The sequence below is a fragment of the Pezoporus occidentalis genome, unplaced genomic scaffold, assembly GCF_034315485.1.
Source record: "Pezoporus occidentalis ecotype Australia unplaced genomic scaffold, CSIRO_AGI_Poc_V1 ctg16, whole genome shotgun sequence".
Taxonomy (NCBI): Eukaryota; Metazoa; Chordata; class Aves; order Psittaciformes; family Psittacidae; genus Pezoporus; species Pezoporus occidentalis.
The window spans coordinates 1,113,415-1,129,600 of NW_026913425.1; the positions used below are offsets into that span (position 1 = coordinate 1,113,415).

General features: G+C 35.5%; 1 protein-coding gene across 1 annotated transcript in view; it reads left to right on the forward strand.

Annotated features, from left to right (window-relative positions):
* CWC27 (CWC27 spliceosome associated cyclophilin) overlaps window positions 1–16,186 on the forward strand; it is a 123,334-nt gene that overhangs the window by 15,311 nt on the left and 91,837 nt on the right. Inside the window, exon 10 of the mRNA XM_062612307.1 lies at window positions 2,675–2,847. Coding sequence (XP_062468291.1) covers window positions 2,675–2,847 — 173 coding nt within the window. The remainder of the gene's footprint in view (window positions 1–2,674; window positions 2,848–16,186) is intronic.

Here is a 16,186-nt window from a genome sequence, read left to right on the forward strand (position 1 = left end):
TCGCTTTTGCGATGGCTGCAATGTGTTGTAGTTTCATAGCTGCACAAATAATTTTTCCAGGTCTCCCTACCTCCCTCAGATAACAAGTCCTTGGCGTGTTGTAAGAAAAACTGTTATTATTCTCTATGCTTCTAACCTTCCTGTTCATGCTATTAGATACCATCCTGTTTTTCTTACTGCAGTCCTCAAGATCATACATTTCATCCTTTGAGAGTCAGATCCTGTGTATTAACAGTATCTTGTTGCTGTTCATTAAACCTCTTTTTGTGCCAAAGTCATTAACAAACACATATGAAGTATTTTCACAAGACTGACTTTTTTTTTTTTCCCACCAGTGACATTCCTCCATTTCCCTTTTCTACATAGCTTGTTTTCCTCTCCCTGTTTGCCAGTTAGTGGCTGAACATTGTTTTGTTTAATCTTACAAATAGGTAAAGCTTGGTACCCCGATTCAGTGATCTTCTCAAATGTCTAAATCGTATTCCATACAGTAGCCATCATTTGGACAAAAAAGCTCTCATAACATTTTTATTTCCAGAGGAAAGAGAAGAATAGGGCAATTCCATGCAGCTGATAACAGCAACAAAAAACAGTATAGCTTCCAGGCAGGCAGTTTTGTATTTCTGTGTCACTAGGGGAGCACCGTCATTCAACTGAACAGCCACTTCCCTCCTGAGTCAAGCAGCCCTCTGTGAGTGGAAATGTGTTAAATCTATTAGTTGGTAATGAGACTTCAGAAAAATGAGATTTTATAAGGTCTGAGATCAGATGGAGTTAATGAGACAGAAGAGGAACTGAAGGTGGAGACTGGGCAGAGAGAATAGTACAGAGGACAGAGTTGAGGAGGCTTACATCCTCATTTATCAGTGTTTTTCTAGAGAAAAAGTGGTGAAATCCTGTGCAGTCAGGGGAATGGGAGATTTGGAAAGCAGGGAATTCAACTGAGCTGGACAAGTAGAACCACTTTTTCTCTCCCAGTTTAAAATACCATCCTTGGAAACCCTTCCTGTTAATCAGATTTCTGGGGTTGGTTTGTTTTGTTTTTTTTTTAATTAGCTTACTACTTAGCAATTTCAATTTGTCTGGAGCTGTCCATTTTTATTTTGGAAATTCTCCTATCCAAGTCCATGTTTCAGCAATGCTCTCACCTAAGCCCTTGCCAAATCTCCACCAGGAGTCTGTCTTTATTCTTAACTGTTAAACACATTGAACACAGTCTGTCACATTCCTTTACTGGGTTGTGCCCCATGCCATAGAAGTCTGTTGTCATCCCATCTCCCTGGTAATTTATCAAGTAAGCATATCCTTCATAAGTTTTCATTATCTGCTCTGTCAAGCAGTACTTCAGGAAATCAAGTGAAATGCTGATCCTGACCTACATTTCTCTTTCCTGTATTTAGAAAAGAACAGACAAAACCTCAACAACCTTTTAATTATTTTGTTGACAAAATATTCAGCTGTTTTACTGTGCTGAATATTCACATATTTTATTTGTTATTCCTGACTGGTCTTCTCTTGTCTAAACCTAAAATCGTAAGTATGGTGGTTTGAAGATTCCAAAACAGTGACTGCAATACAACATCTGAAATCCAGCTCTTGATTTTTCTCTTATGTTGCCAAAATTGTACCTCTTGCTGCTTTTGTGTTTTCTCTTCTCTCCCCTTCCATATTTATGGACATAGTCTTCATCCTCCTTTTCCTCCTACCTGTCAGTCACACCTAGGACATGTGCATTGTCTTTAGTGTGTTCCACTCCAAGCGCTAGCATCCTCACAGTCTCTTAGGTAAAGTACAGTCCTTTGGAATACCAGTTCTAAGTCCGTCCTTTCTCTCTGTAGTTGAGATTATAATTACATAGAATCTTACGCTTTTTCTTTAGCTAAGTAGCATCACTCCGAAATAAATATAAAAATATGTGCCAGCTAGTCTTTGAGCTGGCATCCTTCTTTAAGATTCATGCAGGCTTCCTCCTTTGAGGAAGGGGGTAGTCAGAAGCCTGACTAGACCAAAGAATCTTCTTCATTACTGAGAGGAATGGCTTATTTATCACTCCAAATGTCTTCGAACAAGGTTGTTTATTCTCTTTGCTTCCTCTGCTAGGCCTGTAAGCATAGTACCTCTGTAGCAAGTCAGGACAATAGATTTTTCACAGGTTTTTCACAGCCTGCTTATCAATGTGGTGTTTGTAAATTGTCTCATGGAGACTGGTGGGCAAACCTCTTCAGTGCCACCATGACTGTAGTACAGTCCTGTGGCAGGAGCTTCTTAATACATTTTGTTTTATTCTTAAGGGAAATTGGAGGAGATGTTTAATGTATTGCCTTGGTCAAATTTTGGATTCATGAACAGTGGCCAGACTAATGCTACATAGCTGTGAGATCTTCTACATACCTGTAAGGGTTTACAGTCTAGAATAGGCCATACAAAAGTTTTTTAAGCCTTACTAAAAGATGTAATTTGTGTACGAAAAAATATTCAGTTAGCATAGTTCTAATTTTTTGTTCCCTCTGAAGAAAATGCAAAGACATTTGTTTGAAAAGTTTGCTTTGAAATCAAGTATTTTTCTTTCTTTCTTGTAACTGATTGTCTTAGAAAAATTTTCCATATTCAACATCTGTAGTAAAAAAGAAAAAAAAACCTGAAGGAGCAGTTTTACAATTTTAAATCCATAAAGGAGGAAGAACACGATGAAGATGCTGATAGTGTAGAAGGTGAAGCTGCCATCAGTGAGAGACTTCAAATAAAAGAACGCATTGCCAAGAAGTTGAAAATTGATGCAAGTGAAAATGCGAAACAGCAACTTCAAGAGGAAGAAACTAAGACAGAAAAGAAAACAACCAGTCGCAGGTAAATATCATGGGGGTTTTGCGGTTTTCTTGGTTTTGTGTTTTTTTTTTTTTCCTTCAGATTGTTTAAAGTTAGAGTTTATACTCGATTTCAGTTTTGCAGTTACTGCACTGATGAGTTAATATTACAGTAAAATTATTCTCCTTGCCTACCTCCAGAGTGAGATGGAAGATGAAATTGGCTACTGTTTTCTCATTTCTTAGCTTCATTTGGCAGTTAAGCCAAACAGTTAAGTTACGGGTTTTTTTACACTGAGCACTTACTGATACCTTGTATGGGAGCTCTATTTTTTCCTGAGTTATAAATGAAGAGTATTTATATGCATTTATCATGCTTTACTTTGTCTTTCTGCATAGTTGTAAGATTGTGTTTCGTAGCTTCTTCATCTTTGATTGACACGTGGTGGTCATCCACCATTGAGGTTTAGAGAAAGGAAAGGCTTCCTAGTAATCCATTCAAGTCTGGTTTAACACAGTAGTCATTCTTGCAGTTTACCAGTTTTTTAACACTGCAGTTGATACCTAGAGTTGTAAATACCATCTAGGGCTGCTCTTAGAGGGTTGAAGTATGTCTGTGTTTAGTAGCATAACAGAGTATTCAAATTATTAAACTAGCTCTAGACAAATTATTATGTTTCTGTGGCAGTATTCAACTCTTTACAGATGTAAAAGTGTGGGTTCCAGTCATGTAATGTAACTGTGCTAACCATGGTGAGCATCTGTACTGTTTAGCACTCAATTTTCAGCGAGTTAATTTGTTTTCTTGGAACTTTGTGTCTTGGCAGTCTTTCTTCCAGAGCTGGTTTTGGAATTTCTGCCTAATAATATTTATATTGCATAAAAACATCCATCACGTATGTAAGTGATATGTAGTGAACCTGATGGCAAACTTACTGGAATTATTATTAACTGTTTCAATAAAGATGGGCTCCAGAACTTGCTGAACAACTAAGTCTTTGCAGTTATAAAATTTAGTATGTAAATTTTCTTATTCAGCAAAACTTACTGGGGGACAGGGGGAAAGAAGCATCAGAAAGGTAATATAGATTATGTACTCTTAACTCTGCACAGTTGTCATAAATAACTGCATGATGAAATTATTCAGGCTTTGCCTATACTGAATTCTGCATATAGAGTAGCTGTCTTCTCCCACAACAGTTTACTCTAAACCTGTTTTATCTGTTATGGCCAAGGCATATTGCCAACGTGGAAGGACAGTCTGTTTGTGACAAAAGAGTAACCAGTAGTCAATATAAATGCTTTACAAGTTCCATAGCGATTATTATCCCTATTAGTAACTGGGAGGTAAAGGATTTGGGTCAGGAAACATGAAGATAAATTTGTTGTAATAATAATACACTTGGAGATAAAATACATATTGAAAATTTGGTTGCAAAACAGAAGGAATAACAAAATCAGTTGTTGTTTTACAGTCATCAGAAATTGGCATATTTGACTTCTATCTCTTGGAGGTTATTCTGGTTTTATATGACTATGTAAACCTGCTAAAAACAAAACCAGCTGTATCGTATTGAAGAAGGCACTGTTGTCAGTTATGGTGAGCATTCAACTGTTATCTTAATTGTAAAAAAACCCTAATTATTAAGACGAGGGAAATCACTGCCTGACATTTGCAACTCTATGAATATCAATCTGATTATTTTTACTGAAAGGATTCATATGATCATAAAAGCAAGATTAGTAAGTTTTGAGCATCCCACATGAAGTAGTATTTTTAACGCTGTGCGGCCTGTTTGCTTAGGAGCAGGCTGTGGTGGGAACACTTGCATTATTTTGGATAATTTTTTTAATGCTGGTGTATTATAATGTGAAAACTTTTCTTAAAATGTGAAAGCTTTTTGTCTGCCTGTTTTGAAGCCATGAAAAGCCCAGTCAGAATATTGCCAAGAAAACAGTTCTTATTAACCACTTTGATAAGTTTGAATAATTCCAGAAATTAAAATATTCATGGGATTTATGCAGAAAATTTGGTATCCTTTTCCACATCTTCTCTAGCATTGATTTGAATGTGAGAAGCACACCAGGTACGCTACTGCAGCAAGTTTGTAGCAGGAGGGGAATGCAAAGCTAGAGCATACTCTTAGGAAAGAGATACTCTATGCCCAAGCTTATGTGATGTTTTACCATGTTTTTAGGGATGTGTGTAGACATTCTGTAAGCTGCTAGCTCTGCATGTGGATGGTTAATGTGCTGTGTCTGTAGTTACTCAGTCTTTCAGGGCAGTCGCAGTAGTATTACAGCCAAATGAGCTATCTTAAGTCAGAAGAGGGATTTACTGGATGTGTTTTTAAGTAGTTGGGAGCCATAGCTTTGGGAGCCACTGCTTAGTAGCGCAAGTAACATCAGTTTCCAGACTTACTGTTAACCAAATAATTGTCTGGCATCCTCTGGCATGAAAATCAAAAGCACAATATTGTTTATTAGAAATAAGGTGGTGTTAACTTTGTCGTCTGATGAGATAAAGTAAGATTATCAAGTTTCATTGTCTGGAATAATGACTTTTTTTGTAAGTATATTCAGACAATTGATAATATTCTTATAGGACTTCAACATCCACTGTAGTCCAAGGGTGTGTTGATCAGAGGAGGTGGAGATATGGGAGGTGAAAATATGAAACAAAAAATTATATCCACCGTATACAGTTTGATGGGTAATGTCTACTAACGTATCAGAAGGCCATGAAAATTTGATAGCGATAAGAATTGTTCATCTCAGCAGATATTTAAATGTGATAATAGAATCTTCTAAAAATAAGTTTTCAGAGTACTGTCTTCTAACATGCATGACTTTACAAATCTGTTTTTATTTATATCAGTCCTGTTTCTTTTAATATTAATTTATTTATGACATCAGAAGTTTGCACACATCTTTCAGAGACTTAATATGGAAACAGTAGGCACTTTCTCCAATTCATGGTACTGAGATCCAATACCGTTTCTAAATGCAATCGTACTTGAAGTGCTCAAATGGTGAAGTTAATTTTAGTCATTTCAGTATGCATTTGGACCTTTTGTGTATGTTTTAGAACATAAGTTCAAATACTTCCCACTTTTGTATTAGAAGGAAACTTTGGGGAAAAAAAAATTCCCACTCATCCTGGCAAGTTGTTAGAGAAATTCTGCAGGTCTGTTGTTTTTTGTTAGAAGGCTTAAACCTAATCTTCAAAGTATTGAACAGGTGTTTACATGAAGGAATGTATATAGATAGAAGAAGTGATTTCTATCATTGTAAAACTAATCGCATTTATCAGATTACATCAAGTTTGTGAATTGGCTGTGGTTTGGGGTGATTGTGTGAAGGTTTCAGAGTGAACAGTCTTCTAGTTTGTCAGTTAAAAATACTGGGTTTACATTTGTTTTTATCCAGTAGGTGGAGCTCGGGTACTACGCATTTCTGGTTGCCAGCTTCAAAATCTTTCGCTGGTTCTTGGTTGCAAGACTTGCAATCCGCAAATAGCATACGATTGACTATACAGTTGCATCCTTATAATGGATGTGCTAGCAATATGAAATAGGTGTCTAGAATAGCTAAGCTATTGAGGAAGAAAAGCGGACTGAGTTGTTAACATCAGTTGAATTTAACTCTGTGTTTGTATTTCATGTTGTGTATTTTTCTTCTAATAATCCTAGAATTGCAGTTGAACTAAGGAAGCACATTTCTTTTGGCTTATAAACCATTGCTGACTATCATAAGGGATGAATAGTAATAGAAATAGCTACCGTTGGCTGCTTTTGTAATTAATAGTAGCTATATGGCCACTTTACATTCTTAGTTTTGCTTATATGCATGTTGCTTGTCATGGGTAAAATGAAGCTTTAGAAATCTACTGTGTGTATATATAAGAAAGCAGTTGCTTCATCCTCAAAGCAAAATTCTGTAACACCTTTTAAGCTGTAATTTCGCTGACTTCTTTTTCTCTATTTGTTCAAAGACAAGATGAAATAACTAGTTTACTTACAGATATCTGCACTTGGTCAAAACTTGCATCTCACTGTCATTTTGTCATCTAGGCACAGTAGTAGTAAAAATAATAATGCTAGGCAACATGCTCAAGCTCATGCAAAATCCATTTTAGATCATGCAGTAAAAATTCATGTAGTTAAGACATCTTAACATTTTCTTAGCATCTGAAAAAACATTGACACACTGAGCATGCAAGATTGCTTTCCTAAAGTGCTCTCATATTACTGTGGTGTAGAACAGCCAAAGGTAATTCTGCATGTGATCTGATGGATGTCTTTTAAAAGATCTTTAAATCAAAACTTGTAAATCTGCAATTGTTATAAATGAAGAATTGAATAGAATACAAATTAGGTGCAGGTAAAATGTTTTGTTGTAAATGCATTTTCTGTTCACTTCATACATTGTGGTTATAATGCAGGCATTAAAATGAAAAGAGAAATAATTTTATAGGCACATAATTCTACAGTAGAAAAATTTTTGTCATTCTTGTAATTGTTGAAAATCTGTAACTTCTTTGTTATTTGTAACAGTTACGTTTCTGTGCATCTATGGAATGTGTTCAGGTGGCTGAGATGGGTGTCAGACAAGTCTGCTCTTTATAACCTTCATTGCTAGTTGTCTGATGTCATTGCAAGGCTGCTGTCTGTAGTCTTTGAAATGCTGTGGAAATCCTCAGACTAAAGGATGTTGCAGATGTTGCACCTGTTCTCAAAAAAGGCAGTGACCATAGGGATGATCCAGTTAGCCTCACTTTGGTCCTTGGGCAAATAATGGGGTAGGTTCTCTTGAAAGCTGTTTCTGGGCATGTGAAGAAGTAAAAGGTGACTGGAAATAGTAGCCATACATTTTGCAAAGGCAAGCTGAGGAGAGAGCAGTGGATATCATCTGTTTTGAGCATGAGGCTAGAGTACACAAGTGTTAGAGATTCATTCCTGAGAAGGAAGCCTGAATGCTTCTGTGATATGGGGGTTTTGGGGTTGGGCTTTTTGTTTGTTTGAGGATTTTTTTATAATTTTTTTGGAACATGGTTGGTTGGTTGTTTTTAATTGAGCTCCATGTCCCTCCCCCTTAGACTCTGCTGAGGTCTGTAGTAAAAAGAGCAGCAGCTCTTCAGTTCTTTGGGGTGGAGTTGTTTTTTAGGTACCTGTATTGAGGTGTTTTATTTATGCTTCTACTTATTTAAACTTAATCCACTATCTCATCTTCTGTTCTGGAAGGTACTTTTATACCTTTTTGCAAATGTTGTTTGTATATAAATTGTGGCAACGTAATATGAATACCATATACTTAGAGCTACCAATTCACTCTGCAGTGTGAAGTTTATCTATCTGTAACTATGATATTATTTCTGCACAATAATTACTATTTCCAACTTACTAACTATATTTATAATCCTACTAACATTTTCTTAAACTATTTTTAAGTGTAACTGTCAGCCTGTGTCCAGCAATACAACTTGTCTCTTTGCTTTTCAGTTTAGCACCAGGAAATAAAAATTCTGTGTTAGTAAGACTGGCTTTTGAGTTTTTGAGTACTAACTCTCTTTGTAACTGACTTTGAATTTCACTACATCTAAAGAATTACTTCTGTTTTCATATAGTAAATTCAGGTGTTCTGTTGATAGTGTTTTAAGCTGAAGGAGAACATTAGACAAACTGTGTATCTTGTGCCATAATTTACTGCCAGTTATCCCTGTATTGAGCTCACTATTTGGCTACAGCTGAACAGGAAAGGCATTGAAATGTAATTTGTAGTTATCAAGAGAGTATAGTTTGATCCGTATTTAGCCAGTGAATGTAATCTGTTCCAGTATTTAGATACCTTACCCCTAACAGTACCTCATCCACTTTTACATTTTAATTTGTCTGGGTTCAGCTTGTAGCCAATGAATTTTTTTTTATTTTTTTTATTTTTTTTCTGTGCCCTTTTTAGAAGTTCACTGCAGTACTCTGCATTTGCTTTTACTTCAACTACTTAAATTCTAATTCAGTCCTTTCTGCCTTTTTGATAAGCTGTACCTGTTGAGTTCTTTCAGTCTTTCACAGTAAGACATTTTCCAGTCCTCAAATCACTTTATGGCTTTTTTTGTTCCTTTTCCAATTTTTCAGCATTCTTTAAAGAGCTTTGATCAGTAATCTCTTATTAGCGTTACTACCACAGTATGCAGAGGGCAACAATGTGTTTGTTTTTTTTTAATTTCCACCTCTCTGTTTATTCATATAGTGTCCACATCAGCTCTTCTTACTGATACTTCACTAAGACTGCTTTTGTTGCTAGAGTTTTACAGATTATTTTCAGTCATCGCTGTCCAAGAACTAGTTTCTCATTTTGTATACTTTCTCTGTTTTTTCACTTCCTAGATTTTGGTGATCAGTTGTCTTCCGCTTTTGTTTTATTTAGCAAGGGCCTGTTGCCCAGCAATCTTAACAGGGGAATTTGCTACTGTAACAGTTTGTGTGATTGGCTAGCAATATATTTAGTACCAGGTTCCCTGGAGTGAAAAGATACATTTTGAGGTTAATATGTCATTGGCGACTCTTAAGTTGCCAATGTGAAAACTATCAAGTTTCTAAAGCAATAACTTTGTAACCTAATTATTACATCGCGAAGATGTGCTTTCAGAGTGTTTTGTGTTGCTGATTTTATTTTTTTAAGGACTTTCTTGCCTGAACGTACTGAGAAGCAAATTTTCCTGATTTCATATAATAAGAGGGGTTATTTGGGTTGATGCTAAGATTAGTTAAGTTAGCAATGAGTTGGGAACTCATTTTGAAGCTAAGAAATTCTTTCATAGAATCAGCTAGGTTGGAAAAAACCTTAAATGCCATCAAGTTCTTTAATAGCATTATGTCAGAATGGCTATGCTACTCTGAAACCATTTAGTTGTATTGGATTGTTGTATTCTATCTTGATTTTAAAAGTACTTTTCTGTGTGCATGTAATCCTGTACCAGATTTTTTTTTTAAATGACATTGCAATAAAATTTAACTCTTGAGATGAGCGCATGTAAACTGATTAGTTTTCATTTTTGATACGTAATGAAGCCAATAGCTTTAGCTCCTCATAATACAACAAACCTTTAGAAAAGTTTAAAGACAAACCTTTAACCATGACCTCTTAACTTTGTATCTAAAAGTATTTGCTAAAGTCCATAGAATGACAGGTTTTAGAATAATGAGAAACACCTGTTAGGTGTTAAGAGAATAAAAGGAAAACATAAACACACGCTATTGCACCAAAAACTATCACACCCCCCCCCCCCCAAAAAAAAACCAACCAACCAACCAAAAAAACCTGTCAAGTGGAAGCAAAAATCTGTCACTAGATATACTATACTATTACAAAAGCTTATTGCATGCAATTGCCTTGGTATCTGCAGCCTTTCCTGTCTCATGTGTCTCATCCAGTAGTGGAAACCTAATTGTAAATATTTGTATTTTATTCCAAGTCATTCATTATGGACTTCAGAAAAAACATGTTCCCTGTGTGATTATTATGCTTCATTTGTATGGGTATTCTTTTAAAACTAGGAACCATTGATAGTTACAAATCAGCAAACCAGCTTAGTTTGTTTAACTTTCTTGAAGTGGACCATTTTGTGTGCCACACTGAGTATCCAAAACTATTTTAAACTATTTAATAGATTAAATTGAGAAATTCCAATTCTATGTAAAAGTAATATTTAATCACATACTGGTATAGAGCAATTGGTGGTGATGTGAAATTAGACTTCTTCCTATTTCTGCTTTGGTAGATATAGGAGTATATTCAAAGTACATTGTCTTGACTTGAAAACAGAGTGGGTAGCGATGATTGTATAGCGCGTGTCAAAGGTATACATCTATGTAACATAGTGCTATAAAACAACAGTTACAGAGTTGCAACACTTTACATTTGACTCCATTGTGCTTTATGCAGCCTGTATTTCAAATAGGATGGTAACTAGAGATCTGTAATCTTTTCTTGGGCTGGGGAAAAAGTATTTTATGACCAAAAAAACCCCTCAGCTTTCCTTCTGAATACTTCTGATTCATTCTTCAGTGCTTCCTTGTATTAATATATCTGTGCTGTGCTTTGCAAGACTACTTTAAACATTAAACTTCCACTGAGGACCCTCTAGCATTCCTCGCGTTGCCCTCTGCATTCTGCTTTTTAGGTCTAGTGTAATTGGTGTAAGATTTGGAAGTTTTGCTGGGAATTAGCTGGAGTTTAGCACCAGCATCCCCAGAGGTCCATATGTTAGAGTGCTATATCTATATTAAAATATAGTCTACTACTCAATATCTGATATTAGAATGGAAGCTAGATGCTGAAAGGTTATCTGTACATTCTTGACCTTGTAGTTATTGTGGCTTGCAAGAGACTGGAAAGTGTAATGGAAGAATCCTATATATTGAAATGGAGGTCAAAGAAGTTACATGTTATCTTCTGTAATCTCACTTCCTTTATGCAGTTTTGTCCCATAATATGCTGACAGAAAGGTCTGAAATTATTGTCATAGGAACAGACATGAACTTTCCAAAGAAGTTATTTTGCTCTTCAGAACTGCTGCATAGCTTTTCTCAAGCAGGATGTGGCAACAACTTCATAACCCATAAACTTCTAACCAGTATTTCTGGAAAAGTGCAAAAGATCATATAATGCTGAATTTCAGAGGAACAGCAAATCTTTTCTACTAGTCCTGTTTCAATGCAGAGTATGAAAATGTTTGTCTTAAATTCTAACCTTTAGTGACTTTATTACACTAAACTTACTTAGGACTGTTCTAAATGTTCTCCTGGTCATTCTTCAGAAGTTAATAGATTTGGATTTCTATTTCTGTTCTTTCAGTATTGGATTGAAATATCATTTGTAAAGATCTTTGGAGAAGCAGTACCTCTCTGATGGAAAGTACTAAAAATTATGCTGATACACATACAGAGCAGTATGGCAGTATTTTATATATATACTCTTCCTGGTTGTCTGTGTCAATTGACCTGTGTCCAAGCAGAATGTTGTTAGGTTAGTCATTTGCCTTAGGTACAGTACATCATAAACACTAGCTGTATTAGGCAATTTTGCTTGTTCCTCATATAAATTCTTGAGAAGGCAGTAGTTCAAGCATGTGAACTTGGCTGTGAAGACCTGGCAAGGACATAGGAGATACCATGGCTATATTATGCAGATAGTACCTACCTAAATGTTTTCAGTATACATGAGGAAAATGCTGTTTCACTAGAGGAGCACTTTGCAGGAATCAGTCCAAATAAAGAGGTAAAGATTTTGGAGTATTAGCTGTGAGGGACAGATTAAGGGATTACATTAATTGTGAATTGACTTTACAGCATAAATACAGAAAGCTGCTGCCATATCAAGATCACCAGATTTTCTGCATTTACTTCATAAGTGTACATGCATCTACATGCAGTCCTTACCACACATACACAAACTCGGATCAAACTCAGACTGACGACTTCTTTTATGTGGGGCACTACCTTTAAAGAATTTTGAGATTATGCCAGAAATTAAGTAGAAAGAATAATGGTCTATCAAATATTAGCATAAAACATAATACCTAGTTGACACTGAAAGTGCATTACACTGGTTCTGATTTACGCATGCCACCTGTGGTTTGCAGGTGCAACTCTCTTGAATCCTAAATATTTTTAGCATGTGTTACCTAAGAGAACACGTCTGTTGTGCTTTATTGCCATAGCTGTGGTAAGCAGATGTGTGTGGGCTGCAGCTACCTGATAGAAAAGTGAAAACTTTGGTTTCTTTTCCACCTGCGATGTTTTTCTAGGTATGAGGAGACAGTGGGAATGGTGTTGGTATAAGCTAAGTTGATGTGACTTTTACAGGGATCTGCAATAGAAACTTATTTTGCTGTATTATTTTGAATTAGCGCTTAGAAGAATTAATTATTTTAAATTCCAGTTTGGTTGAGTGTATGTCTGAGTAGTGTAGCAGCTGTTTTAATTTCTGCCTTTCGAAAAGTGTAAGTGTATAAACTTCCTCATCTTTGTAAGTTAAATACTTTTTTTTTTTTTTTCCCCTTGGTATCTTTATAAATTGGATCCCAAGGAAAAAAAAAAATGTTAAATGCTTTTATGGTGCATTGCTTGAGTTTGGCTATGGCTGATGTTAAACTCAAAAATCAGAACCAAAAGTTCACTTTACATTTGAGAGGAAAAGGAAAGAAAGCCATTTAGTCCCATGTATTTCAAGAGTGCCTGAAAGAAGGGAAATGGTTTCTGAACTTCTTGTTTTGGTACTGATACCCTAATTTCATAATGATACCATACACAGACTCACCCACAGGCCATATTATATCTTACAGTCATATATACTTACATGTCACATGCTTGTTTTGACAGGCCACCACATTAATTCTGTGTTTTGTATGCTTGGAGTATCTTAGCACATACCGATGTGACAGAGATAAATTTATGGATAATTTACGGATAAATTCAATACGGATTTGAAACCAAAGTGCTAATTTATAAATTTACGTTTATCCACAGTCATATAGAAATTACTTCCAGCTGCAAATATTTACATGACTCAGTGATTCCAGTGAAACAATAAATGTAAGTAAAAATTAATGGAAATAAGTGTGAGAGCCACTGAAATTCCTTTGGACTGGAATTTGACAATCATTGCGTTGTAGGAAGTGTAAAGGAAAGGAAGGAATATTTCGGCTACAATGATCGAAAAAGGCCTTACCCTTGGGGTTGAGTAACCTCTTCCCCTGCTCCAGTCCCCAAGGCTGTCATAAGAGATTATCATTATCACCTTCCTTTCGTGTCCCCTTGACCACTTTTTCTTGCCATTTTTTTACTCAGTGTTACAGTTGCTTACGGAGTTCCTTGTAAATCCCGTATATACGGTCCCAGTAAATAAGATTTTAAAAAGTTAACTAGAAAACCGTGGCCAAAAGTAAGCTGTCAAAGACGAGACTTTTAAGTGTAAGTGCTGTAGAAAGTGTACATGACCTTCTGCCCACAGCAGTCTGAATAAAAGATGCAAACATCAATCTCACAGAGGAATGGGATCAGCATTTTGCTGGGACTAGAAACTTGAATAATAATTGATCTAGCTAAGTGTAATGGTTTAAATTTTATTCATTCTGCTTTAAAACTGTTGATCAGTTACTTTTAGACTGACGAGGTTCTCTTTCTATTTATGTCAGATAATAAAAAGAATGATCTCTGTTTCCTTTGGTAGAAATGAATCCTGAAGTTATCCGTAAGTTTAAGAAGCTAGTGTGTTCCTTTCCATTTGCATTTTTATATTTTGTTCAAAAAAATTCAGTATTTCAGACATGTTAGCTGAATGACAGGAAAGAAAGATTACTTAAGAATTGGGTTTAGAAATGCTTTATTTTTATGAGTAAGACCATTTACTTAGTGGTAAGGATTGCACGATTCGTTTATTCTTTTTAAAATAATGTAGATTTTTCTGTATTCTTTACCTTAATAACATTCATTGTAAAGAAAAAATAATCCCAGACATGCTGTTTGTAGAGTTAATGATTGGCAGTAACTTAAAAGCAAACTATACTATATTAAACACAAACCCAGATTGTTTGGGCACAAAACCCAGAATCCCAGCACTGAGATTTTTCTTGGCTAAGCATCAAAGCATATTAATAGGTATAGTGTTAGCCTGGGACAAAGGCGGGATTGTTACTGTGGTATATTTCATCCTGCTGCTACTTGGCAAGAGTCAGTGTATTTTTAGGTGAAGTTTGGTGTGCAAATGTCTAGTCACCTGGAAAAAAGGATGCGCATATGACCCGTGAAATTGCAGTTAGCATGATGGAAGGTGAGAATGTGTAATCCTTATTATACAATGAATTGTTAGCACTGTATTGTGGCTAAGTTATCATTTCAAAGGGCTGTACTGTCTCAGTTGTTTAGCTGCACATCTGATTTTTTTTTTTTTCTTTTTTTTCAACATAACAAGACAGATTTAACAGTGGTAAAGCCATGTACTTTTTAATTGCTGAATGTTCATGCTCCATTACCTTTCTTTGTTTCACCAAAGTTGAGTAGCATAGGAAGAGACATTTTGAGGTTTTCTTTTTTAATTATAGAACACATTTTTTGTAAATATGAGCAGTACATCTTAAAGTGATAAAGCAGTGAAGGATGACTACAGGATGTTCAAACATTTTCTCCATCACATCTGCTGTTTATCTCGAGACAGTCAATTTGTGGTGTAATTCAATATTTTTATTATTTTACCTACCTTACTACCTAGCCAAGCAGGTAATAGGTATTTTCCATATAGTACAGAAAAGTAATTTTGGTTATCAGATTCTGGTTCTGGAATCTTTATAATTCGTAATGTTTCCTGAATAAAAAGAAGTGAAATTAAATTCTTGCCTGAAAAGTTGTTAAGATTCTGGTAGGTAATAGTAGTAGTTGGCAATTTGGTAATAACAAAACAAAGTAAATAATGAACCTTGTGAGCTGAGCAGATTTAATTTTAAAATCTTTCAGATAGTAAAGATAACTGCTACTAAACTCGTTACTGCCCTTTTGTTTTTAAGTTCCAAGATTGTAGCTATTACACTAAGATTAAAACCCATATTTCATAATATTCTCCATCCTGTTTTATAACACTTAACATGCTGATAATTTTTTTGAGTACAGGTTTCACTGATTTGTCTGCAAGTACACCTATCATCTTTGCTATTAAGTGTGGCTTTCTGCGTTTTTAAGCCCTTTTCCTCTTCAACCTAAGATACATAATTTCTAATGCAATCATTAGCCTTACAGTGTTATCTTAATGATGAGTTTTACATAAATTCCTATGTAAATTAACAGTGATATTCAAGATCTCTTTTTTTTCTTCCACTTTGGTCAACAGGGCTGCTCAGCTGTTTTTCTCTGAGAGCTGTCCAGTGTAGAGAAATTAACCTTTTCATCTTTTTTTCTTTGTTGTTTTGGGTTAAGGTGTTTTTTCTGAAAGCGCTCTTCCCCTTTCCTGTGTTCTTCTTCCACAGGTATATGAGCAATCTTTGCAAAGCAATCTTTACAGTATCTTTTCCAGGAGAACATTTCCTTTACTGCTATATATGTACAGCAGTATAATTTTCTGATTCTTTACCACTGGCTGAATTTTAATCAACTAGATTTTTAATCCTTTCCCTACTGTTGTGAGGCTTCTACTCTGTTTTCATTCCACTGTCACTTTGCTTTAAGAGTTGGGCCTATTGAAGATCACTTATGCTGTCATTTCCTTTGTAAATTTTTCATTTTGAGTTTACTTTGATAGCTGTTCCTCACAGCAGTTTGTTATTTGGTGGGGTGATTGCTGCTGACAGTCTATTATTAGTTTAATTCCACTGCAGAATATTTACATAGGTT